At 43.5% G+C, this 24,354-nt stretch overlaps 2 protein-coding genes across 2 annotated transcripts; both read right to left on the reverse strand.

The window, feature by feature from the left end:
- Window positions 1-440: 440 nt before the first annotated feature.
- Window positions 441-4,788, reverse strand: herpud1 (homocysteine-inducible, endoplasmic reticulum stress-inducible, ubiquitin-like domain member 1). The gene is made up of 8 exons (XM_018726588.2): window positions 4,333-4,788; window positions 3,936-4,013; window positions 3,739-3,816; window positions 3,232-3,389; window positions 2,973-3,080; window positions 2,231-2,581; window positions 1,214-1,322; window positions 441-894 (listed from the first exon to the last, which is right to left on the reverse strand). The coding sequence occupies exons 1-8, from the start codon at window positions 4,486-4,488 to the stop codon at window positions 715-717; spliced, it is 1,218 nt and encodes a 405-aa protein (XP_018582104.2). The 5' UTR covers window positions 4,489-4,788; the 3' UTR covers window positions 441-714.
- Window positions 4,789-6,252: 1,464 nt separating this feature from the next.
- On the reverse strand, window positions 6,253-17,430 carry slc12a3 (solute carrier family 12 member 3). The gene is made up of 26 exons (XM_018726666.2): window positions 17,143-17,430; window positions 16,620-16,748; window positions 16,294-16,369; window positions 15,100-15,195; window positions 14,784-14,923; window positions 14,415-14,525; window positions 14,040-14,151; window positions 13,703-13,833; window positions 13,435-13,519; window positions 12,912-13,069; window positions 12,345-12,452; window positions 11,735-11,858; window positions 11,213-11,314; window positions 10,420-10,575; window positions 10,161-10,260; window positions 9,963-10,074; window positions 9,545-9,682; window positions 9,109-9,215; window positions 8,767-8,849; window positions 8,605-8,682; window positions 8,368-8,469; window positions 8,083-8,194; window positions 7,684-7,770; window positions 7,303-7,438; window positions 6,929-6,996; window positions 6,253-6,459 (listed from the first exon to the last, which is right to left on the reverse strand). Exons 1-26 carry the CDS (start codon window positions 17,428-17,430, stop codon window positions 6,318-6,320), a joined length of 3,081 nt encoding a protein of 1,026 aa, XP_018582182.2. The 3' UTR covers window positions 6,253-6,317.
- Between the last annotated feature and the right edge of the window lie 6,924 nt (window positions 17,431-24,354).

Genomic DNA, 24,354 nt, shown 5'->3' on the forward strand with positions numbered 1-24,354 from the left:
AACATTTCAAAGCAAACATTTACAGCCTGGATTTAGCCCATAGGCGATGAATAGAAATTAACTACACTTAGTGTATATGCAGACAGTTAAATTCATCCCCAAAAGGAGTCAGCATTGTGTGTCTCAGACACAAATATTAAGCAGGTCTACTCTTTTGTTAACCAGAACTTAGATTATAAAACAGAATGCAAAGCACATAAATAAAATTAAAGACTTGCAAGAAGTGTAATTTGAGAAACTAGCTTTCCTCTGCTCCCTCATATACATATTTAGGCAATTTGCAAATCCCTTGGCTGATTGAGAGATGTAATCACTGCCTAGTGCTGCACGCTTGCACACACTCCTCACTATGTAGTCCTTGTGACTGAGGAAAACAATCTCTGGAGAAAGAGGTCAAAGATCTCCGGGGTAACAAGTTCAGCTTCAGCTACACTGGGGGGGGGAAAAAAAAAAAATACCCAGTTAAATCCTGACTGAGTAGCATGCCTCAGATGACAAAAAGCAGTCTGGGTATATAAATATTTACAGTTCAACTGCCTTCACATATTTACAGCACTTGCAGCTGTTTGAGATGTCATCACCCAAGAGCTGTAGCTGCAACTGTTGGACTATTGTGTGTCAATGATCTCACAGTCCATTTCACCTCGAGGTGGCACCAATGACTGCTCCACTCAGAAGTTATACCTCAAACTGGTGTATTGATTCCACTCAAGTTCAGTTTACGAGCGGCTGTGGGACATCAGGGACTAACGAGGCAAAGAAGGCCTTGAAAAAAACCCAGGCTGTTGAGACTAGGGGGATTCGCTGTGGCTCTGCCAAATCTGCCATCTGGGAAGGGGGATGGTCACTGTCCCCCTCCTCCACTGTATCAGCCTCCCTAGCAGGGACATCCACCTGCCAGAAACAAGATGGGGTGGGGAAAAGAGAGAAATCTATTAGCTTTCAGAGCCTTTGCACACAACATATGGGCCTATTTTTGGTTTCAGTCTTAAACTCTGCTGAAATTCTATTAATGACCAAAACAAGCATATATTCATTGAAGTCAGACAAATTCTGACAGAGGACACTTTTGATAAATGAGTAAATGAAACATTTTGAATCATGTTAAAATGCTATAACACTGCAGATTTTGCAAAGATGGTGGCACTCCAACAATGTATGTTCTTTTGGACAACTCTTCATTTTTTGCCAGCGTTTACTTGAGTGAGTTTACCTGTTCTTGTTCTCCGTTCTGGGGGTTCTGGACAGCCTCCGGGGCTTCATCACGTGGATGCAGGACTGGAGGCCCCCTACGTCGGAAAGGAAACCAGCCAGCTGTGTGCCTGTAACCCAAGAGCATGCGAGTGTCAGTGGGGATAAAAACCACACACATTCAGAAGGAAAGTTACTGGAAGACCTAATCAGCAGTGGAAGGAAACCTTGATCTGCCAAATACATTCCTCCAGGTTAAACACTGAAACCTGTGTCAGGAACAAGCGACCTCTCTGTCCCCCTCCTTGCTTGGGAACCCCTAGCCCTTGACACAGAACAGAATGTCATCCTATCTCATACACGCTCCTGACATGGGTCTCCCACAGAAGTATTACAACCACAGATAAGGAGATCCTAGCAGGAGGGAGCACACACTCCTCTGCAGAGGAGTAGCACAATTGAGGTGTGTTAATCAGTAAACAGCAAAGCCCTTGAACTAAATATGATATAGGATATCAAGGCCATATCTGCAGGAAAACCATGTACTTCCCCCTCTCATTAAAGAAAACACCACACTCACATGCAGACTGACAAGCAGTTGGACACAAGATTAAATTCTGAGGGGTGGTGAAAAAGAACAGGTTGCTAGTCTCTCTCCCTCTCTTCAGTTATATACTCTACTGATCAGCTTGGCAGCCCAGAATTCCTTTAGTTTACAATTTGCAGTTTAATAAAGCTCAAAAAGGGAACAGTGTGTAACTGTGAAAATAGACAACTTTGGTTTGTGAAGACAGCTTTCCTGGCAATCTTTACAGAACAATTAACAGCTCCTCTGACCCCCAGAACATTTTGCTCTTGAACAGTGTGGTGAAAAACACAAAGATGTTCAGTTTATTCATTTTATCCTGAAAGTTTCAGCAGCACTGTAATGAAATAACCCAATTCACTCTAAATGAAAAACATTTAAGAAAAAATTGATAATCAAACCAGATGGGTCATCAATGAATGCTACACCCACATGCAATAACTTCACACTTACAGGTACATGAAGATCAGACTGCTCATCACAAGGATGAATCGGCTGATGCTGGAGTAGAAGTACACGATGCTCAGTAACACAGAAAAGCGGGCAGCCGTGTACAGCCAGTCCAGCCAATCTCGCTCCACATCCTCCTCTTCTTCCATCACCGGTCCACCCTGGGCATTCATGCGCAAGTTCTGATTGTCACCTCCAGGGTTTACCAACTGAGGGGCTGCAACATCCTGATTGGCAGGAAGGTCAGGAAGGGCCACAGGGGCAGCAGCAGGTTGGGTGTCAACAGGCAGGGACTGAGTGGCACTGGGGCTCACAGGAGTCCTGCCAGATGCAGCAGCAGCAAGGGCTGCATGGCTACAGGGTAAGCAGAAAATTTGAGAATATAAAGCCACATTTACAGTGCAATTCAGAAAACATGTCCTATAAAGCAGACATTTTCTTGGCAAATTCATTTTTGCTGTGTAATTTTAACACAGTAAGTAAGTGTGAAAAATTTCCACTAGAATCCTATGTCACCATAAAACCTAATAGAATTGCAAAAACTAATTAAGACTGACATGATTTGGTGTACACCATATTAAGACCAAAGCAAAGGCTTTTTTCATAAGGTAGAAAAATCTATACCTGAAGTATGATTAAGAATTTCCAGAACACTAAATAAAAGGGGAATAAAACAGATGGATGCACACTGAACGACTACCTGCAACTGCCCTGTCCACTATGTATATAAAAGTAAAGTACTTACTAGTGCATGTAGTACTGCTGGGCATATACCTGCTGCAACCACAGCAGCTGCTGGGGACTGTACAGGGAGTAGGTTGGGAACACCGGATGAGTCACTGCTGCCTCGAGCCTGCAGCGAGAAAGACGATCGTAATCACCATCAAAATGCTCAGAGTAGAAGCACACAGTTACTAAACAACTCCGATGGAAGCGAGTTGTTTTTAATTTAGTAAAAAGCAAGCAAATGCTTTGCACCTTAATGTCTCTCTGTGACTACTTACCCTGGGGAAGTGGCCTGGGTTGAGGGCTGGTCCGCTGGACATCGTCTGTTCCTGAGCCTGTCCCCTGGGAGCACGGTGGGAGTCTCCACGACACCTCTAGGTGTGCATCCAGTTACTGATGGGGAGGGGCCCGCTGTGTGATCGTTACCTGCTGTCACCTGAACATGAGACAACAGGAAGTCTTAACACCCACACACCAGCAACAGCCCCAACCTACTTTTTTTTTTTTTTTTTTAAAAAACCAGTATTTTCCCTTCCCAGTTTTAAAAGACCACACAGCCTTAATCAAAAGACAACCTGTGTCAGTTGCCTATTCTACCAAGATACCACTGACAAAGAGGAAAAACCAGGACAGAACCACAGCACAAAACATTTTTTTGGGTTCCCCTCCATAGTCAAAAGACTTGTTTGAGTGGCTACTGCCCACGGCGTGCGACGCAGAGCGCTCGATCCACAGCGCTGACGTCGCCGGGATTCGGACACAGAAGCCGTAAAGGAGGGTCTTACCCTGGGCACGGTCCCCTGCTGACCTCCAGGCTGCGGTTTAAAAGCACACACCAAGTGAAGGGTGGGTGTGGTGTTTGACTGGAAGGAACAGAATGAGCAAATGGTGAAGGGCATCATCATCCGTGACGTACAGTAAAGACAATCGCGGGCCACCAAGACCGACTTTCGCTGCGGCCGCGAGACGAGAGCAGCGGTACCTTTGCGAACACGTCGCTGAGGACTTGGGGATCCTGCAGAAGCTTCCCGCAGTAGATGAGCCTCTGCTCCTTCTCAGCCTGCAATGCAATGGAGGGAAGGGTGAGACGAGCTGCGGGAACACCGCGGACCTTCTGGAAACGATCATTTTATCTTTTATTTTCACGACGACAACAGACTGAAGCTGCGCTGCAGAAAGCGGAAGTGGGAAACCGAGAGGAGGGCAACGGGAGCAGCCATTTCCGCCCGCCTAAACTAGCACACAAAAACAAAAGTATTTAAAACATGTTAAAGTAAATAGTTGCAAAGTGAGCGCTAGGGGTGACTTAACCTACCTAGGAGTAAGGACACTACTACTAGAGACAAGAGAGACGTAAAGGAGGAAACTCAGCTACTCACGGGCCGGCTCGGGTACACCCGGGACAGGTGGCTCTTCAGCTCCTTCACGGTCCAGCTCGAGGAAACCCCACCGACGGTCTGATCCTCGCAGATTCCGGTCGGGCTTTTAACGATGAGAGTGAGCGCGATTTGTTCACGGCTACCTGTGTCTTGCATTTCTACTGCGCAGTCGCTTCCGCACCACACTTCCTGCTCTGTGTCTGCGTGTGTTCTGTGTGTTCTGTGTGTTCCGTGTGCCCGCAAAAACAACCCGGAGCCGTTCAGCTGTTTACAAACGTCAAGTGTTTTTTAAATTAAATAAAATAAAATAAAAAAAAAAAAAAGAGAATCGTTTCGCTTACAAGTTTATATTGAACAAAGTGTTAATAAAGGAGACTAAAGGTTGTGATTTATCCGCTAAATCACACGGTCTTAAGCCTCCGAGTACTGTAGACAGACGTCAACTGCGAAGAAGTTTCCGCGATCCGCGAAATAAATTCCGGGAGGGGGTTGTTTCTGAACACGCTGTGGCGGCCTCTCATTGGCCCGTCGGCGCAGCTCCATTAACGTGGACGCTCAGCAGGACAAAACACCACTGCGCAGACTCCGCAAACCGCAATGACGCAATAGCGTCGCGAGATTGAGAAGCTGTCTTTCGAGTTCTGGTTTGTTCTTTGTGGTTTCTGTGCAAGTTTATAGAGAAGTGTACAGTAACAGGGTAAACAGTGGCGTGTTTGGTTCTGGAGTGACCAGTGTGGAGTTAGACTGAGAGAAAGATGACATGATATCGAAAGAAAAACTCTTTACTAGTTTTTTGTAGCTTATAGGGATGTACTTCTGTCAGTACACACACAAGTCAACTACTATTCATTTGAATCTTAGTAGTTTCAGAATGTGGTCTTAAACTTTAATAATAAGGCTTCGAACATATTTAAGGTCTTGTTGTTTTGACCATCCAGGCCCTGATAATCTGGTTACCGTGTTTGTCCAGTTGTAACTTCTGTCAGTTTGACTTGATTGAGTAATTTATTGACAGCGCATACCGTGTTTTTCAGCTGTTTTCAAAGGAACATTGACATTGTGTCCCATTGTAGTCATGGTGATTACAAGTTATTAAATGTAGGTGTTTCCCCAGCTATGTGTTCTTTTGTACTGTAGTCCGAGTGTGATTTAAATTATATAATAAACAAATTCAGGCTGCTACTGTTCTAAAGCTCAATACCTGTAGCTACTGATATTTCATTACCACAGATGTATTAGTCCTTTTTATTAAATTACATATAAGCATATAACCATCAAAATACTGAGTATGTTAAAATACGGTACTTTATGTACTCATTCAAACGTACTTTGTGTTCTGCTGTAATTAAATCAAAGCTCAACTCCAACACCTACTCATCACCCTCTCTACAAATAAATACAGATTGCAGTAGACAGCAGTGGCTTCTCACAGTGTTATTCACAAGCATAGATATAGCAACACTAAATCTGACATCCCATTTAATGAAACAGCTAAATGCATTCCATATAGGCTTTGTAATACTTTATGCAGCATTATAAAACCAAGGTGGAAGTGGTTTTTAGCTTTTACATTTGAAAATATTTGGATAATCACACGTTCAACTAATTTAACACAAGCATATCAAATATAAATATGCAATATTGGATATGATGGCCACTTCATATTCTAGACAATGCAACATACACAGTGCTCATAAACATAATAGAAATATTTCTCTCTGTCACTGAAAGACAGAAGGAGATTGGCAACTTTAAAATCTTTAAGAATCCCATTATCTTAAAAGAAATCAAACTGCTGGTTAAATGCAAAACTGCAAACAATCCAGATAAATGCACCAATACCAGGCAATTTTATGTCATGACAATTGTAAAGCATTATTACGACCATTGTTTTATTTCATTGATACCATGAGTAACATCCTCAAAGTGCTAAACATTTCTCACACTAAAATCAACAGACAGAAGAAAAACTGAGCAGACATGGGCTACTGGCAGTAGAAAGTAAGTACATTCTCCTGGTTTCCTCTGACCAGCAGGACAGGGGGTCGGAGGTCACAAGACAGGATGTCCAGCCAGGCCATGTAGAGGGCGCTGGGACACGCCCCCCTCCGTCCCACAGGCATAGTTCTGATAGAGAGACAAAGATAGAGCCTTCTTTAGACAAGTGCGCCACTGCGGTTGTTTCTTCTTAGACTGATCTGGACATGGGCCAAACCCAGAATTACACAGATAATGTTTTGCTATGCAGATTAAACTGTTTTCATCCTCCTTTCTAGGAAATGAAATGAGCAGTTCTTTTACCCTTAGTACAGCCCAGATTTCCCTGTTTCTGTGTGCTGAGTCTATAGCAATTTGCTTCTCTCTAAATGAGGTGGTGCCAGCCACTGACAAGTAGATGGGCGCTCCTCCATCTCACACCCTGGTGATGTACTCTTTTTTTTAAAACACAGGGGCGACCACAGCCAAAATATGAGTGACCCGCCCCACCGCTGGTTGCTCCAGTTGAATGCTGCCATTCGGTGCTTTCACTCATATGTCCATTAGAGAGGGTCTTATTTTAAAGTGTTTCCAATTTTTTGGAATAGCTGCAACTTACGTTATAATCAGTGCTGCATCTCTGGAGTAATCCAGTAAAATTTCATTCAGACGGATCTGTCGAAGGGACTGCAAAAACAGACATTTTTATAAAAGCAATTTGAAAAGTTTTTAGAATCTAATAAAATCCATAACAAGCAAGTAAAATGTCATTATTTCTGAGTCTTATCAGCTTATGGTAAAATGAACAGTACCATGATACACTAAATGATGCCGTCTTAGATACTACATCATATGATACTGTATTCAGAACTGCTCAGCATTGCGATGCTGGTCCTATTGTTCTCACTACTGTTCATTGCTGGTATGTTTTCTGTCTCCAGAAAAGAGCATAAGCGTTGTGCAGAACATGAGAAACAAGAGAAACAAAGTCACCTTGGCCTTGTTTCTCTCCAAGTCCTCATCAGATACCGTCCAGGGGCAGCTCTCGCTGAGCAAGCCGTCTGATTGCTCGTCCTTGTGCTTGGCGCTCAGCTTGTAAGGTGCCAATAGCTCCTCGAACCTCTTTACACTGATCAGCAAAGTGGGGGGAAAGAGACAGACAATGTGTTATACTACAATGTCAGAACAGACAGACCTCACTGCATGCATACATATGACTTGGGGCTGCATTGGTGTTGGACTTTCAAGTGAGACATATAACACATTTGTTAAGTTCATTTTATATGTACTTGTTGACTGTATATTGTTTGTCTGTTCTTCCTGCAGAGAGCAGCTAAGGCACAAGAGCATGGCGAAGAGAAATCGGTGCCTTACTGTTCAGGCCGTGGTTTCTCATTAATGTCAGTGAGCACCTGGACTTCATGGAAACCAAGACGGAACTTGTTCAAGAGGGCCAGCATCCTGGAAGAAATAGAAGAAACACAACTGGATTCCTGTGCTATAATAACAAAGACACAAAACTTTTAGCAAGACACAGTGAATATCAAATATTCGCGTCCACGTCCTGTCCTGTGTATTTATTCATTGTCTTGTTCTCCTGTTCTGTGTTGCACCATGGTCTCCGGAGAAATGACATTTCATTCCACTGCGTACAAACTATATAGAGGAATGGCAATATAAACAACTTGGACTTGAAAAGAAAAAGGATGATCTAAACAGCCTCATAATTGGCATTTGGTGTATTATCTGTGTGGATCTGCAGAGATTACTCACTCCTTCTTCTGCTCATCCATCTGCTGGATGTCGCCCCCGACAAATACTCGCACCTTACACCTCCCCCAGCGCTTCTTCCGGGTCAGGAGGTACGGGAGAAGCAGTGTGAGGCCTGCAAGGATACTAGAGTGAGCACCCCCTCTCATCATCACTTCTAATTGACATTCCTCAGACGTTCATCACGTTGCACTGATATTAGCATGACCCAAGTTACACAGGCTGTCTCCTCCGGGCCTCAATTGCGTACGCATTTCATGACGCCTCTCAGGTGTGGCAGGGGCTAACCTCCATCATCGGAGAGCCAGTACACGTCAATGGTCTTCTTTCCTTGCCTGGATTGGAACACGGTACGGAGCTGGGGTATGGTGTCTGAGATGTCGGTGTCCACTGTAACAGATATTGCACAAAAGGTCAATCTGAGGCACGTTTTATAAAGAGGTGAGCTTGCTTGGGTCAGGGGTTAGGATTAAGGCAACCTGAGCTGAGAGACGGGTACCCTGGAGTCAGTGATCTGTTACATACGTGTTTTCCCTTCTTGGGGCATCGACAGGCCTCCGTTGCTATGGCCCTGCTCAATGCTCATCTCAAACCCAGGGTTCACTGCAGGAGAGGAACACCAGGGCTTTTAGAAGACAACGAATGAACACGCATGGTGATTTTAACGAATGCTGTTGAGTTCCTCACCATGCGTTTGCATGGTTGAAGACATGTCCAGGCCCTCTTTCATGCGCAAGATACACACCCCGAACTGCAGGTCAAAGGCATCACTGGGAAAAAGCACAGAGAGACAGACAGACCCAGAAAATCCCACCCTCAATAACATAGAAATGGATGTGGGGGAAAGATGCTAAAAGAGTTACTGGAAAGACCACGCGAGGTTCCTGGTTGAACCTCTGTTTACATGAAAAACAAGCAACATGCTGGTTAAAGTAAAGGTTTTACGCTAATGTGTTCTCCAGGTTGTGATAACCTCAGTATGTGTAAATAACTATTATCACAGCAGGAAAGGCTGCAGCCCAGACTTACTGTATAATGCCAATATAATTCTCCAGACAGCATGGCCGGTCCTTCCGCCAGTTCTTTTTGAACCCCAGCACCAGCACGTTGGGCTTGATCCGACCCAACCCTGTTGCCTGCGTGGGGAGCACAAGGCACGGATCATAGCCACTGTTTATTCACAACAGTCATGCCTCTCATTGTGGATAAGTGGGGAAAAAACCATAAATGCTAGTATAACACTGTACATAACCTTAACGGGTGGGGGGTGTGCATGCAAACATTAGTGCTGAAATACACCTAATGTGTCTGAAACAGTACTGGTGTATAATTCCACTGAAAACTGCTGCTAATTTATTTGCTCCCCCAAACACCAGGACCTGCTCTGGGAGCCAAACCAGCAACCTTCAGGATCCAGCCTCGTGTTTTTAACCAAACAAGTTGTGAATAATAGGGGACCAGGTACCTGCAGGAGCATCTGCACTCCTGAGCGCAGGTCATCTGCGACCACACCGCGGTAAAAAGACTTGACCTGCCGTTTGTTCAGCCACGTCACATGACTACTGCTGCATGCTGCCTCTGTGGCTGCGGTAGAGGGGCCGCCCTAGGAGAGACGGAGGGAATGGAAGGAATGGAGTGGACGAGGGCAGAACAAAGAAAGTGTGCGTACCTGATTGTGTTTGTTTGCTGAGGATAGTCTCAACTGGGCTCTCTTCCAGAACTGTTTCTTCCATGCGAAAAAGTTTGAATCCAGGCAACTTTGGGGAAACTTCTAGAAGCTCGCAAGAGCAGCATTTCCATGGATTTTCAAGTCTGTGTTTCAGCGATTAGCTCATTTCCCTAATCCCTAGCAAACGCTACGCAGAGCAAATCGAGCAGCTCACAGTGACCACGTTCCCGCACATCATCAGGCTCAGGTTCTTGGTGAAGGTGCTGACAAAGTCCACCATGGCAGGCCTGGAGCTGGGTGGGCCACTGAGGACCAGGCACTGTGGCCTGGGGCAAAGAGAGACATGCTGGTTAGGTGTCCCTCTCGGAGCGATAAAGACAAAAGCCATCTCGTATCCAGCTGCACCTTTTACCTGTAGTTCTTAATGTGGTCTTCAATGTGGTTGAGGCCCACTGAGTGAGACAGCGCCATGTTATAAGAACTGGCCTGCACTGAAGAACCCCAGTTCACATCTGCGATTGAGCGACAAAACGTCCAGTTTCAACACAATTCGTACAATAAGAAAAACAATGAAGACAAAGCACTTACAATCAGTAAACAAAATCCACGACAATAATGTATAACATGAGCCAGAAAAAGTCACAGTAACAGCTACGTGAAAGGGCACTCACTGGGTTTTTTGTACAGCACATACGCCAGCAGGAAGAGAATGATGCCGATGGCAATGAGTGCTGCCCACCAGGTCAGCAAGAACATGATGACCACGGACACTATGGCGCCCACCAGCGATGTCCACTTGCTGTAGTAGCGGAAGGACGGACGCCAGCCTGCAGGCAACAGCAGCCTCTAAGTTTGTGCGTCTCTGTGCGTGTCCTGCTGCACGTTTGTGCTTTCAATAATTGTGTACAGAGAAACAATAGTAATTTCTATTGTTCTAGTTATGCACTGGAGGGGGGGTGTGGTGGCGCAGGGGGTTGGACCGGGTCCTGTTCTTTGGTGGGTCTGGGGTTCGAGTCCCACTTGGGGTGCCTTGCGACGGACTGGTGTCCCGTCCTGGGTGTGTCTCCTCCCCCTCCAGCCCTTCGCCCTGTGTTGCCGGGTTAAGCTCCGGCTCCCCGTGACCCCGTATGGGTTAGGCAGCTTCAGACGGTGTGTGTGTGTGTGTGTGTGTGTGTGTGTGTGTAGTTATCCGGTTTAGTTGGAGTGTGTGTGTGTGTGCAGTTTACTGTATGTTAAGTCAGATGTTTAGCCGGTGTTTTGCAAATAAATGAAACACCTGCATTTTCTATGCATTGCATTTCTTAATTATGTAAATGTTGCGTAATATGCAGCTGGACGTTTGGTTGCAGCACTTGTATTGAAGGGGTTGGCTCTTCGGGATCTGAGCCAATGATGTGACGGCTGTTCTGCGTAGCTGCAGACGGCTGTCTGTCTGTCTGAGACGCTTTCCTGTCGAGAATCTACCTGGGGAGTTTGTGACAGAGGCGTGGAAGCAGCTGAAGTTGATGAGGGCGTAGGAGCACAGGAAGAAGTTGGAAATGATCGGAGCAATGGTGTTCAGCTCAGCTGTGTGGGAGAGATATATTTGTGAATTACATCATCTTCATCCCTGGACACCAAGAGACCGCACAGCCCGAGTTAGGCTTATCTCTCGCAGACATGGTGTGCGTGTCTCACGCTTTACTGATGCCTACAGGCAAAACATATTATGGATTTTAGACCAGTTACAGGAGGACTTTTACCACCCCATGACATACTCACATGGTGTGGGAAGTTTTTTAACATTTTATTTAACTTTCCAGTATAGAGGATACATTTATGCATTGCACTTGGGTGAAAAATGCCAAAAGCACCTAAACAAACACTACACAGATTAAATGTAGTGGGAAGTTTAGCTACACATTTTAAATGTCCTTTGGCAATATGGTGCAGTATGGTATTTTGCCAAGCTGCCCCGAGCTCAAGACATCAATCAATGCGGCCTACCAATGAGAATGAAGCAGACGGCGATGATGTAAGCCAGCAGGTAGCCTCTGATTGGCTCATCGTTCTTCCCATATCCTTTCCCAAAGAAGCCAATTCCTGGATACAGGTTGTCTTTGCAGAGGCACTGTCAGTTTTGTAGGTCAAGAGGGTAGGTCAAGAGAAGGGTTAATAGCAGCTAATATGTGTTTCAAATTAGGTTTCACGCTCTGCTACCTTCCTCGTAGCAGAAATGAAGTACAGCCTAAACTACCTTGCGTTTCTGACACAGAAAAAAGGCGTATGTCAGACGTACACATTCACGCACACTAAGACGGCTGCTCGCTGCCATCCTCCTGCTCACACCCACAACAGCACGTACCGAACAGACGCACTCACACAAGCACCTGCAGCAATTAAGCATAAACCGAAAAACAGCTAGTTCTCTATATATAGAAACACATTTGCATGTTGCTCATCCGAAGCTCCTAATGTCATCAGTGGAGTTTAATGTGTGAATCTTAAAGAGTCTTAAAACAGAGACACAGGGTGCAAAAATGTGTGCGTATGTGTGTGTCTGTGTGTTTGTGCTGCGGGTGGGGCTAAGTTTGAGGGACGACAGAGAACAGGGTACCTGGAAGACTTTGGGGGCCGAGACAAGGCAAGCGAGGGCCGAGGACAGAGTGGCTCCAAAGATGCCAGCAGTGATGAGGGGCCCAAAGGCTGATACCATGCTCATGCTCTGAGCAGAAAAAGGCAAAAGGAGAAACAGAGAGAAGAAGAAATAGGCAAAAGGAGGGCTTGGAACCACATACAAAGATGATGTAGAAGGGCAGCTGTCAAAAAGTGCAGAAGTGTAGGGAGTCAAGGTAATTAGTAAGTCCTCAGTTCACAAAGTAACAAAAACATTATCTAACATGACTTCTGCTGACAAATACAAAACAGTGCAGTTCTGTTGAGTCTCAGTAGGATTTTCATATTCATTTCTCATGAAAACTCTCGTTACTTTTTGTTATTATTGTTAAGATCAAAATTATAACCAAAACACAACTGGGGATATTTCTTAGTAAAATTGAAATGACTATATATTAGTCATGTAGCTACGTTACTTTTCATTAATATAACTACATATCCATCATGATGATGAAAGTGCTGAAGTTTTAAGTGCAGGCATCATTCATAGTATATGTGCAGAGATTACCTGGTAATAGTTAATGATGCCATAGGTGCAGGTCCTGTTGTTGATGCATTCGCTGAAATCCCAGTCATAGCGGCATGCTAATCCTACGCAGCTGGTAGAATTGGAGATGGCTAAACTGTCATTTAAGTTCCCCGATGCGTCACGGACAACACAAGACCCTGAAATACATGTACAAATGTATACAAAAAATTCTGCAGGATACAGATATATAATATCAATATGTAGTTTGTAGAATAAGCATAGTCAGAACTTGACATACAAAATGTTATTCAATTACAAACAGTGTTATAATTTTATATATTGTATGTTACAAATCAGTTACAATTAAGTATTGCTTGAAAACAATATCAAATATTCAGTGCCATGTTTTTACATCAGTAAAGCAAAATAAAAAACACAATTATCTCTGTACTTTTTTCTCCAGGTAAAACACCTTTTTTACCAAAAGACTGAGTGAAAAAACTGCATTATTAAGAAATAGCAGGACCTCTAATCTCAGATTGACGAATACCTTGATACTCACCAATGGTAACACAGATGATGAGGTAAGACATTGTTGTCCAGAAAATTGCCAAGAGGGTTCCTCTAGGAATAGCAACAGCCGGGTCCTGGAGAACCGGTGAAGAGTCACAATACAGTGACATGTAAAGAGTTAAACACACAGCTACTGCTACAGTTTTACTGGCCTTAGTCTGCCATGAAGACTACATATGGACCTCATGAAATGCCTTCTGCAATAAAAGATAGAACGTAGTGGAATACTCCCATAACGAGAACCAGACTAAACCTGCCTTAAGGTCTCCGGAGATGTTGGCACCAGCCAGAATGCCTGTGGCTGAGGGGAAGAAGATGGAGAACATGCTGAAGAAGCTGCCTTCTGCTCCTCGCCATCCAGGTACGAAGTTGGCGGCAAAAATGTCAGCTGGAGAACAAAGACATGGGGACACGTAAATACAACATGAGGTTGTTCTGGAAGCCAACCTTATGCATTCCAATGGAAATATACATCATTGTTTAAAAAAGTTTTTTCGTTTTCCCAAGGACATTCTAGATTACTGTACCCTCTTTAATTCTCTACATAAAGCTGGTCATGTATATACTATTTGTGGGTACGCACAGAGATCTAACCTTTGTAACTGAAGAAACCCTTGGATTGCTTCTGGGGTGTGGCTGGGATGATGGTGCCCACAATGTAGCTAGCAAAGGAGACCATGATAACCAGGAAGAAGAGGACTTGGGCCTGCAGTGAAACACAGTAACTATCAGTGCTGAGTTAAGAATTGCAAACACATGTACAAAACAAAACTTCACATGTGATATGGCACAACAGCTCAACTCTCAGCTGGCAACATACCTTCAGAGCTCCAGATTCACAGCACAATTCGACTGTACATGACAACTCAGTGCATGAAAGGTGGATCATGGATTTCCTGTTATCAGAAGATCTGAAATGTTTCATTGGATCGCTTTCCTAAGGGCCCTTAGTCCTGAGACCAAACTGACCTTGGACTCCCATTCCATGCCAGCCAGTGAGATGGCCAGAAGGCAGGTGACCGTGATCACCCCGATGATGCGGATGTCGTTAAGGCGGTCAACCATCATCGCGCCATTCTCCTGTGGAGCCAGGGGGTTGAGGAGTGGAGATGAGAAGGGTTTAGCAATGTGAGGAAAGCAGCTAAGAAGCGAACTCCAACCTAGAGCTCTTCATCCCCTCTGTGCCACCAAGTAATTTGTCTGCGAGACCCTGTTTTCCAGCAATAACAGTATACAACTGATGTGATTTATGAAAGTTATCACTATAGCTTCCACAACTGATGTATTTAATGCAGATTACCAAACTTCAGTGTTCTTAATGAAGGCAGTCAGACTCACTTGCATGAGTACTTGGACGGTCTCAGCGAAACCCACTGTGTGCATGGCTACAGCCACTGCATTGGCAAAGGCAAAAATGAGCCCAATGGAGCCACCAAGCTCAGGGCCCAAGCTGCGAGAGATTAGGAAGTATGTGCCGCCTACAGGAGTTTGAAGGGACAAGGTTCAAAAAGGTTGCAGGTCTTGCCATGCATTTACACTACTCACAGTGACAACAAGTCTATCAAGTCTGCTCTAAATCACATGAGCAGGGGGATCGGTTACTCAGATATTGCTTCAAGATGACCTTTAACCTTGAGAAATGGATGGAAGGTACCTCCTTTGACCTTGCCATTGGTGGCAATGGCAGAGGTGGACAAGCCTGTGATGCCAGTGATGCAGGAGGAGAGTAGAATGATGATCCAGGTAAGTCCTGGGTGAAGGGGGATAAGGAGCTCAGCACACATTTACTGTAACAGGTCTACTGCAATAATAAACTTTGTCATGTTTCAAACCGAATATAATTATACCAGTAGTGTTTTGGGCACTTATCGGCCGTTACAACAATTATGTCTGACCTTTGGACTTAGTCTCAGCCATTACCAAACATAGTCTAAGAAAAATGTTTCATGTCTTTAGTGAAGGCCATGATGTTGCAGTGCAATCTTAACTCCATGTTTCCTACGGTACTCCTGCATATTTACAATGGCAGAGGCATGACGAAAAACCCTAAACATTTCTTCACGGGAAAGGAATTCTTCAATACAACAGATATTATCTAGGGAGCTACAGATTCCAATACATCTGCGCAGCTGCACAAGCTGATTCCTTTGCTGGTAGAGTTGGGGTGCACTGGGAGTGCCAAAATGCCAGCTGGCTGGGGGCTCAAGAGACAAGAGCATAATTCTGCTCCATTGTAAATTATATATGCTATACTGTCAATTTATATTTCTTGACTTGAACATGTGCCCAAGAACTGAACTGGCTGGACCCGTGTTGCCCGTGGAAACTCACTATGATTAGCGGAGGAGTACGGCCGTTCTTGCAAGGCAAGTATGGTGGCTTTCAGCGAAACAGTAGAACAGCAATATACAAATGATAATTCTACAGGCTTCACAATCACACAGAAATATTCAAACTAAGATGGTCCACATGCATCCGTTATCAAACAACAATGACATTTAATTATTTCTTTCTGTTTATTTTTATATTTAAACTTCTGTTCCGGGGATTCTGAAGTGTGTCCTGGACTTTGTGATTGTGTGGTGTAAGGTTTTTAAAAAAAAAAAAAAAAAAGCACATAAACATGGATAGCTTTGCACTTTGCGGTTAAAGCGTATGGGCTATACTTCTGTCATCTGAAAACAAACATTGATATTCAGTAATAACTATTCCACACACTTCCTTCCAGGGTGTGGTTTGTGGTCTGAGTTTTCTGTGCACTATGTTGTACAGATGAAGTAGAGTGAGTCCCACATTCCAGTGGTGCACTTTACTGCATGTACTGTTATGTAGAACACGGCCAACGTACCTATTCCTGCCTGCGCGGTGATCCAGGGCAGCCGTAGATAGAGGATCACGCCCCAGATGTTGAGCATGCATCGGACCTACGGGGGCAAGCAGGAGAGGGATAGGCTGATGTTGCCACAATGACAGCATGCAACTTGCTTTTGTTTACTTTGAGTTTTACATCACTTTATAGAAAGGAATTTGCTAAATGAATAAATGTAAAAGCGAGGAGCGTATGCTGGAAATGGTGCCGAGACCAGTGCGAGCACGGCAGTGTCGTTCTGCTATGCTCGGCTCGCTGATTAAATGACAGTAGTCCCTGAGAAGAAGGCGAAGATGATGTCTTACCATAACCCCTTGCACCCACCCAAACCGGGTCGGCTCAACTGGCGGCTCCGTTTCCTCCTCATCCTCCGAGCTGTCCCCATGGGGTATGCCATTGGCCTCCTCGTACAGTGGAGGTGCTAACCCATCCTCCTGGATGGTGGGAAGACAGAACCTTCTAACGGCACACTTAAGGCTATGTTTGGTATGTTTAACACGAGGTCATTAGTAGGAATCAAATTTTTTTTTTTTTTTTTGTTATGAAGACTGAAGATTAAAGAGATTTATAAAGATAAAAAAAATCACATACTTCGCATTCACCAAAAGCCTGCATTTAAAAACAAAGTGTATGATACTGTGATAGTAACAAATAAAATAAAATGCATTTTCCGACTGAAAAAAAGTTAAATGTGGTATTATGCAAAATAAACCAACATATCCTGGGTGAAAATTTAAAATATTATATAATAAAAAGGAAAGTGAGGAACTACTACTTTAAAAAAACACTCCAGAAACTTAGACACGTGAGAGACGTCCTTCCTCTCACCTGAAGGATGGAGTGAAGCTGGAAGAGAGAAGGTCTCGCCTTGCGGGACCTGCCGTGCACTTCGGTGTTACTGTAGAACTGATAGTTTGGTGGAGTGTCCAGCGTGTTGTATCCAGAGAATGCTTCCGACCGGGTGGAGGCCACACTGTTCACATCGCCATTGTAATAGTACTTATCACCGCCATCAAAATGAAATTTACTCTCTTTTTCACTGCCGACCGGTGACACTGTGTATTTTCCGCTTCGAGCAGACAGAGCTGCCGCGTCCATCCCTGGGGCTTCCGACATCCCAAAGCCGATGGCAGGACCAGGCTCGAATAAATGGCAGAGCCATGTGCTCCACGTGGGCTTTATATATGCATATGAACCGGGAGGAACCGCTTTTGCAGTTACAAGAGAAACACAAGTTTTTGTTAAAGATCAGGTCCCTAATTGCCACCTTGGGCCATTGAGCAAGATCCCTGCGTGTAAACACCCTGATTACATTCGGTATGGGAGATCTCTGTCCAGATAGTATTAACCGAAAACCACAAGGACACAAGGACACAGCCAGTAGAAGGGCCTCGGAAAGTGTTTGTCATTTGTACAAGCACATGTTAAACAACAACCTTTGAATTCCTGTTGCTAACGTCAGACATACAGTACCAGTCAAAAGTTTGAGCACACCTGGCCAGCTTGGACAAATCTTGTATGGGACGAACTGGACAGATGAGCAAAAGCAGAGTGACTTACAGGTGTCCTGAGAAGATATGATGGCTCATTTCTTGATCAAACTTATTAGATACCTCATGAAAGCACTAGTTAACAGCAGAGACAGCTCATCTGGTTAACACTGGTCTTCACCAAACTGTTGACTTGGATATAGGAAAGCTCCCTGATGAACAATTAAAGCCAGGTTAAATGCCAAAAAATAAAACGTATATACATATAAATGAAGTCTAAAGGGGTTCAGTGATACAGCAGGCTTAGCTGGGTCCTGCTACGTGGTGGGTCTGGGGTTCAAGTCCTGCTTGTGGTGCCTTGTGGCGGACTGGCGTCCCGGCGTCCCGTCCAGGGTGCGTTACCTCCTCCTCCGACCCCGTGTTGTCGGGTGAGGCTCTGGTTTGCTGCGACCCCGCTTGAGAGAAGCGGTTTCAGAGAGTGTGTGTATGAAGTCCTCCTATAGGCGGCAGACTTAATTTTGTAATTTAAATTTCTCTGTCAAGAAACTATGAGTGTCGGATAGTTCAAGCTTTTTTGCATTAGTACTTTGTGTTAAACGAAGCTGTAAACTTTTGTGTTAATGAATCATTATATATGGGCCTATGTAGCCTTATCCCATATTTACAGTGCAAGTAATTACATGTGTGTAATCAATGCTGCAATTATTGTCTTACTAATATGAATCTCACAATAGCAAAATGCAAGTTGATTGTACCCACTGAGTACTCTGACATCTAGCAGTGGCCTCCTTTTTACATAAATAAAAACACAAAATATTTTTAAATAATTTATTAAATTGTTAATTAAAAATAAATTGTTTCAAGTAACATTTATTTTTAAAAGAATTTCACTGTAGTTAACCTTGCTGAGTCACACAGTGGGTGACCAACACTGTTCTGAAATAGACATGTTTCCTACAGATGACCTTGACCCGCCTGTGGCCCGGTATTTGAAAGTACTCTGGTTCTCCATTAACTTTTGCAGCCCCATGTGCTCCAAAACACATGACCCCAGAGTCCTGGCAGAGTGGCCTCCAGGTTTCACTGAGTCTCCTTGCATAACACCGAAAAGTAATAAAATGCCTGTACGTGTTTTTCACTTCTATAATTACGAACAAGATTTAAAAAAAAAAAAAAAACAAAAAAAAAAACAAAGCCTTCTTTGAGACCCCTTTATATACCAAACAGGTTCATTTCATGGTACAACACAGCATTTCTCTCTGTCAAATGTATTTACTATCAATAAATCAAGGGTTCCATCTATCTTAGGGTTATGCTTCAATTAGAAACACAAGTGTTATAACCGAGACAAAAAACAAACATACTGGAGAAACAATATAAATCTGAGATTTTTCACTTTAGAGATGCAATTAAATTCTGGAATCAATCAGTCACAGAAAACTGAGCAGAAGTTTTTTTCCCCACTTTATTTAATAGCCAAGGATCATTCAGACACATATACACTGCTTTGCAGAAACTACCTCACCTAATTACTATAAATGAAATGAAAATGATGCACATTATATGTATATTATATATTTAAACTGCTTTAATACATGCTTGATTTTTGGATTAATAACATTCCTGCATGTTTTTTTCCCCTCATTTTATATCAGGTGATGGTGTGGTACACCTGTACGTTGTCTTGTAGACAGTGGTATGGTGCAACCCTGGTGTTGTGAAATAGCCGGGTTCTAGCAGGTGTGTGGCATCGGCCTGATTCACAACACCAGCTGCAGCACACACACCCAGCGCTGGGACCCTGGATGAGTCCCTGTGGTCTCCATGGCAACATAGGAACAAACTAGTTCTCTAGTAAGACATGGAGATGAAATGTATGGCTATGATTTGTCTGTGTCTTGGAGACAACAAAAGCTGAGACTTACTTGCAATGAAACTTTTGTTTCATATTCTGGGGTCAGTAGGGTTGCTATGGCAACAGGGCAGGATACATCGACCTGTGGCAAGGCATGGGGTGAGAGTAGTGAAGTGAGAAGAGTATAGTAGACAGAGTCCATCTCCAATTGTAATGTTAGGGCACCACAGCACAATGCTGACTTGCAAACACACTATCCATACTCCATCCTTGCTTCACTACTGCCATCTGTGTTTACACAGTCTGAGGGCATGCCTCTATCATCAAACCATCTGGTGGTAGGAACACCAGTCCAGTCCAATCCATAACTCACAGACACAGAACTAAGTTTGAACTTGAACAAAGACTGATGTCGTCCCAGTTAACATCAGCAGAACAGCACATCAACCTGCTGCCTCCATTGTGTAAGATGCTTCATCAGGCATCCATATCCAGGCGCAACACACATGGTATTCCATAGCATAAAAAGAACATACTGAAGATGCAAAGGAATATAGAACCCATTCTATTTCAGGAAAAATGAGACCTAAAAAATACATTAATGCATCCTGAAGACCAACAGGGAAAAAATGTTTAACAATGTGTAAAATGGGCATTACAGAAGAAACTGTAGGAGTTATTTCCAGGCAAATGGATGTCTATTCTTGTACCGTCAAAAGTTGAACTTTGGAAAATTCTGCTCTTGTCAAATAGATTAAATAAAAGACCAGCTTACAAAGGCATTAATGAATTAATGTCAGAAGGATAAACGTGTTCAGTATATTGTAGGACAGGGAGAGACAGAGGCAAACGAAAATGCACAACTGCAGCAGTACCATGGGGACTTTTATGGATTACCTAAATAAGATGAAGAGAGCAACAGTGAATGCGCCCAACCCCATCCCAGCTTCACCCTTTGCCCAGGGCCATTCTGTAGATCACCCACCTGCATCGAGCCAGAGTGCCACTTGGTCTGACCCGGAGAAACAGCGCATAGGAATGTTAGCACACCCCCCATAAAATCGCATGCTCTGAAGGTCCAACACCAAAAACGGAAGCTTCTGTTTTATTAAACACTTAGTTAGATTGAAACAGGTGACACGCTGCTATAGTTCTACAGCTCAGGTTACTTTTTTGGAACAGTAAGCACAGTGGAGCTACTAGGAACCCTCTGTATAACATTATGAATACCTGGACGCCACTTCCCAGAATCCCAGAAGTTGCCGCATATGTACTGTAGAAAGTGCTCCGCTCTTGACACCATTCTTCTCCGATGACATTTTTCAACATCAAAGGCATTAATAAATTAATGTTAGAAATATCGTGAAATATTGAAAAGCTTGGTTCCAGAAAGGTTCTGTTAGGTGAATGTCAGCAGAAAAACCACTAGTGCTGCTTGGATGAGACTGGAGGCACCCGGGTAATCCTGACAAATACTAGCTGGTGAAACACGTGTTTAAGTGTAAAAGTGGTCAACTTTTTAGAAAGTTGTTCCAACACCATCAAATGATCAGATTATTTTTTTTTTTTTTACATTGTAGAGAGTGACAGTTCAAACACAATGCCAGTCACCCAGCATGAATGAAATATGGACTGCATTATTCATATGGCATTTATAGGCCATGCTGTGAGTTATTTATGAGGAGCTCTTCCCATTGCTTGCGACTCCTTCCTACCTTCCTTTTGGTGCCTTTTTCCCCCCCCACTTAAAAAAGAAAGCTCCTTCTCAATTAAGTGGATGATATAGAAACATAATAGACTAGTGTTTTGAAGCACGCTCACATTTTGTGGTTAAAAAACTCATTAAAGGCCGATTACTAAATTAAAATGCACAGAGAAATAGTTTTGGTAAAATGACAAAACTGCAGGTTGTACAAGTATTGCAGCGCCCCCTAGTGGTCTGCACATTATGGACACAGGACTGACACCTGTTTCCTCACTGCATGAGGAAGGTCAGGAATTGTAGTAAAAATAAAAACCAGTAAACTGCTCCGCTGGAACACTTTCTGTTCCTTGTAAAGTAGTTTGGGAAAATCCCGCATGTGCCATCTTATTTTATGTTAGGTGCCCTTGAACTACTTAAGCACTCAGCTTTGAGAGAATTTTATAATAATAATAATAATTAAAAAAAAACACCATTTACTATAGAATTAAGAAAGCTGCATGCATCAGCTATTCATAACCAATGCTCTGAGCCTTGTTCCTGCTTCAGCCCAAAAAAAAATACAAAGCTGTGACTCGTAGTCCAGGTGAAAAGAGTGACGAAGAATTTAAACACAAACGTAATGTGAAAAAGGCATGCTTTTCCTTACGTACATCATGGATTGCTTGGACAAACTTTTTTTACATTCACATTTTAAACAAGTATCTGAACATTTTGATATACCCTGTCAACAAAAATCAAGATCGGTGTTTTGCTATTAGGGGGGCACAGTGGAGCAGCAGGTTTGGCCTGTGCCCGCTCTCTGGTGGGTCTGGGGTTTGGGTCCCGCTTGAGGCGCCCTGCGACAGACTGGCGTCCCGTCCTGGGTGTGTCCCGTCCCCCTCCGGCTCACCGCGACCCCACTTGGGACAAGCGGGATCAGACAATGTGCGTATGTATGTGTGTTTTGCTATTATAATACCTATGGAGAAGGAGGTACAGTCTTTGCAGTACTTGAGTATTACAGAATGACTGCTGAGACTTGATCCACTCAATCTGAAACATGGCAAAGCCAATTACAGATACTGAAACTATACAGAACCCAATTAAACAGCTGTCTGCCTCATACATACTGAAGATGAGCAGAAGATCTTAGAGAGCAATGTTTCATACTTCTCGCTCAGTTTTTTCGTTGCTTGTGCAAGACTTTTCAATCATTATGATGTAATCCAGATATGTCAGATGCTCCTAACTATTCCTGATCACCATCGTTCCCTTCAGTCACAAATGTAAGTTTTTTGTGATTATACCTGTGCCTAAGTAAGGGTCTGCTGTCTTCATTCGCTTTCTTTTTCCACTTCCAAATTTGCTCATCCTTGTGGATGTCCTCCTTTTGCAGCCCCCTCGCTCCTCCTCTCCTAAGCTCCAGCAGCCTCTGGACAGGATGCTCAGGCACGCATTTCCGTCCAACATGCCAACACCAAACTGTGGGATCAGGTGTAAGTGAAAAGGAACACATGAAGCATGGCTGCATTATTCATGTGGCATTTATGAGGCCACACTGCAAGTTATTTATGAAGAGCTGTTATCTGTTAAAGAAACAAGCTGAATGATGGTAGATTCACAGCCTGGACTCAGACATCTATGGCATTACTGTGGATGTACAATGCTTCTTTCATCTCCAGTGCATGCATCACACTGTTCTGTCTGTCCATATTGTTGTGCCTTTCAGCACGTTCTTATGAGCACAAGATGCGATTGTGCAGAGAAGCTGTCCTGCTACACTCTGCTAACCCATCTTTGAACCACCACCTTGCATAACATGACCCATTTTTCCCCCCAAGATGCTTGTAAAGCTGTACAGTACATGTGCCCTCACTGAAGGTCAGACGAAGACATGCCTCGTCCGTGAGAGATAGGGAATATCCACGACTTTCCCTACATTTTCACAGGGTACTACGGCAATACTTTCATTTCACCTTCAGTGAACTACAATTTATGATAATTTTAACAGAAAATGTACTTCTGTAGATTATCAAAGTGATTTTGGTCATTGCAGATCACAGCTGAGCTATAATGACTGAAAAATCTGAAAGTAATGCGTGTAATATGTGTTTGCAGGGAGCTAGACTGACAAGATGATTTAATCGGCATCTAGAGATGGGTTTTAAAAGACAAAAACCCAAAATTAAAAAGCTAAAAACTATTTGTACGGAATTTTGCAATATTTAGTCTAAGTAAATTGTCAGGCTACCAATTATGACATTGACTGGACATACTGAATTCTGTGACTGTCCTAAATACGACTGAGCGTAAAGCTTCAGCAGAGGTAGTACACTTCAGCAGATTTCTGGAGCGAATGTGTAGCTAACTTCAGTCCCAAAAGAAGTTTGCCAAAAAGCTTTATGATGTAGGAAAAATTAGTTGTTTCATGAGCCTTTCCTTGGGATACAGATCTTAGCCTCAACCACACATTCTCAGCATAACATGCACAAGAGAGACCTGAGTCAACGTTGCAGAAGAAACAATGCAGGTGTCCTGTATGATCATGAAAAATTAAAAACAGGAAGACTCCTGCTCTGACAGTTACTTGCTGCTGATCATTTTAAAAGGTAATATAGTTTTGACAGAAGCATTCCAGCATAAGCCCTGTGTGCATATGCAAGACCCTTCCTTCCCCCCTCTTCATAAAATCCTAACGGCAGGTTATCCTGAGGAGTATTGTTTTGCTGCCTGAATGTCTGAAGGGAAGACAACGGTAAGTGTTTCTCTGGTTGTCATGTGTAAATGCATGCATAACAGTGATGTGACACGTGCATGTATGCGGGATGGATGCAGGAACTAACCTGAGCGCTCTAAGCCAATGCTGTACGACTTCTGACTTCCTGAAACCAAACATGTGCAAGCTAGAAGAAAAAGAAAAAGGAAGACAAGAGAGACTGGATGTGACAGTCCACGAGTAAAACAACAAGGCCCACAGATTAAACAAATGTTTTCTACAGGTTTATAAATCA

The sequence above is a fragment of the Scleropages formosus genome, chromosome 7 (genome assembly GCF_900964775.1).
Source record: "Scleropages formosus chromosome 7, fSclFor1.1, whole genome shotgun sequence".
Classification (NCBI taxonomy): Eukaryota; Metazoa; Chordata; class Actinopteri; order Osteoglossiformes; family Osteoglossidae; genus Scleropages; species Scleropages formosus.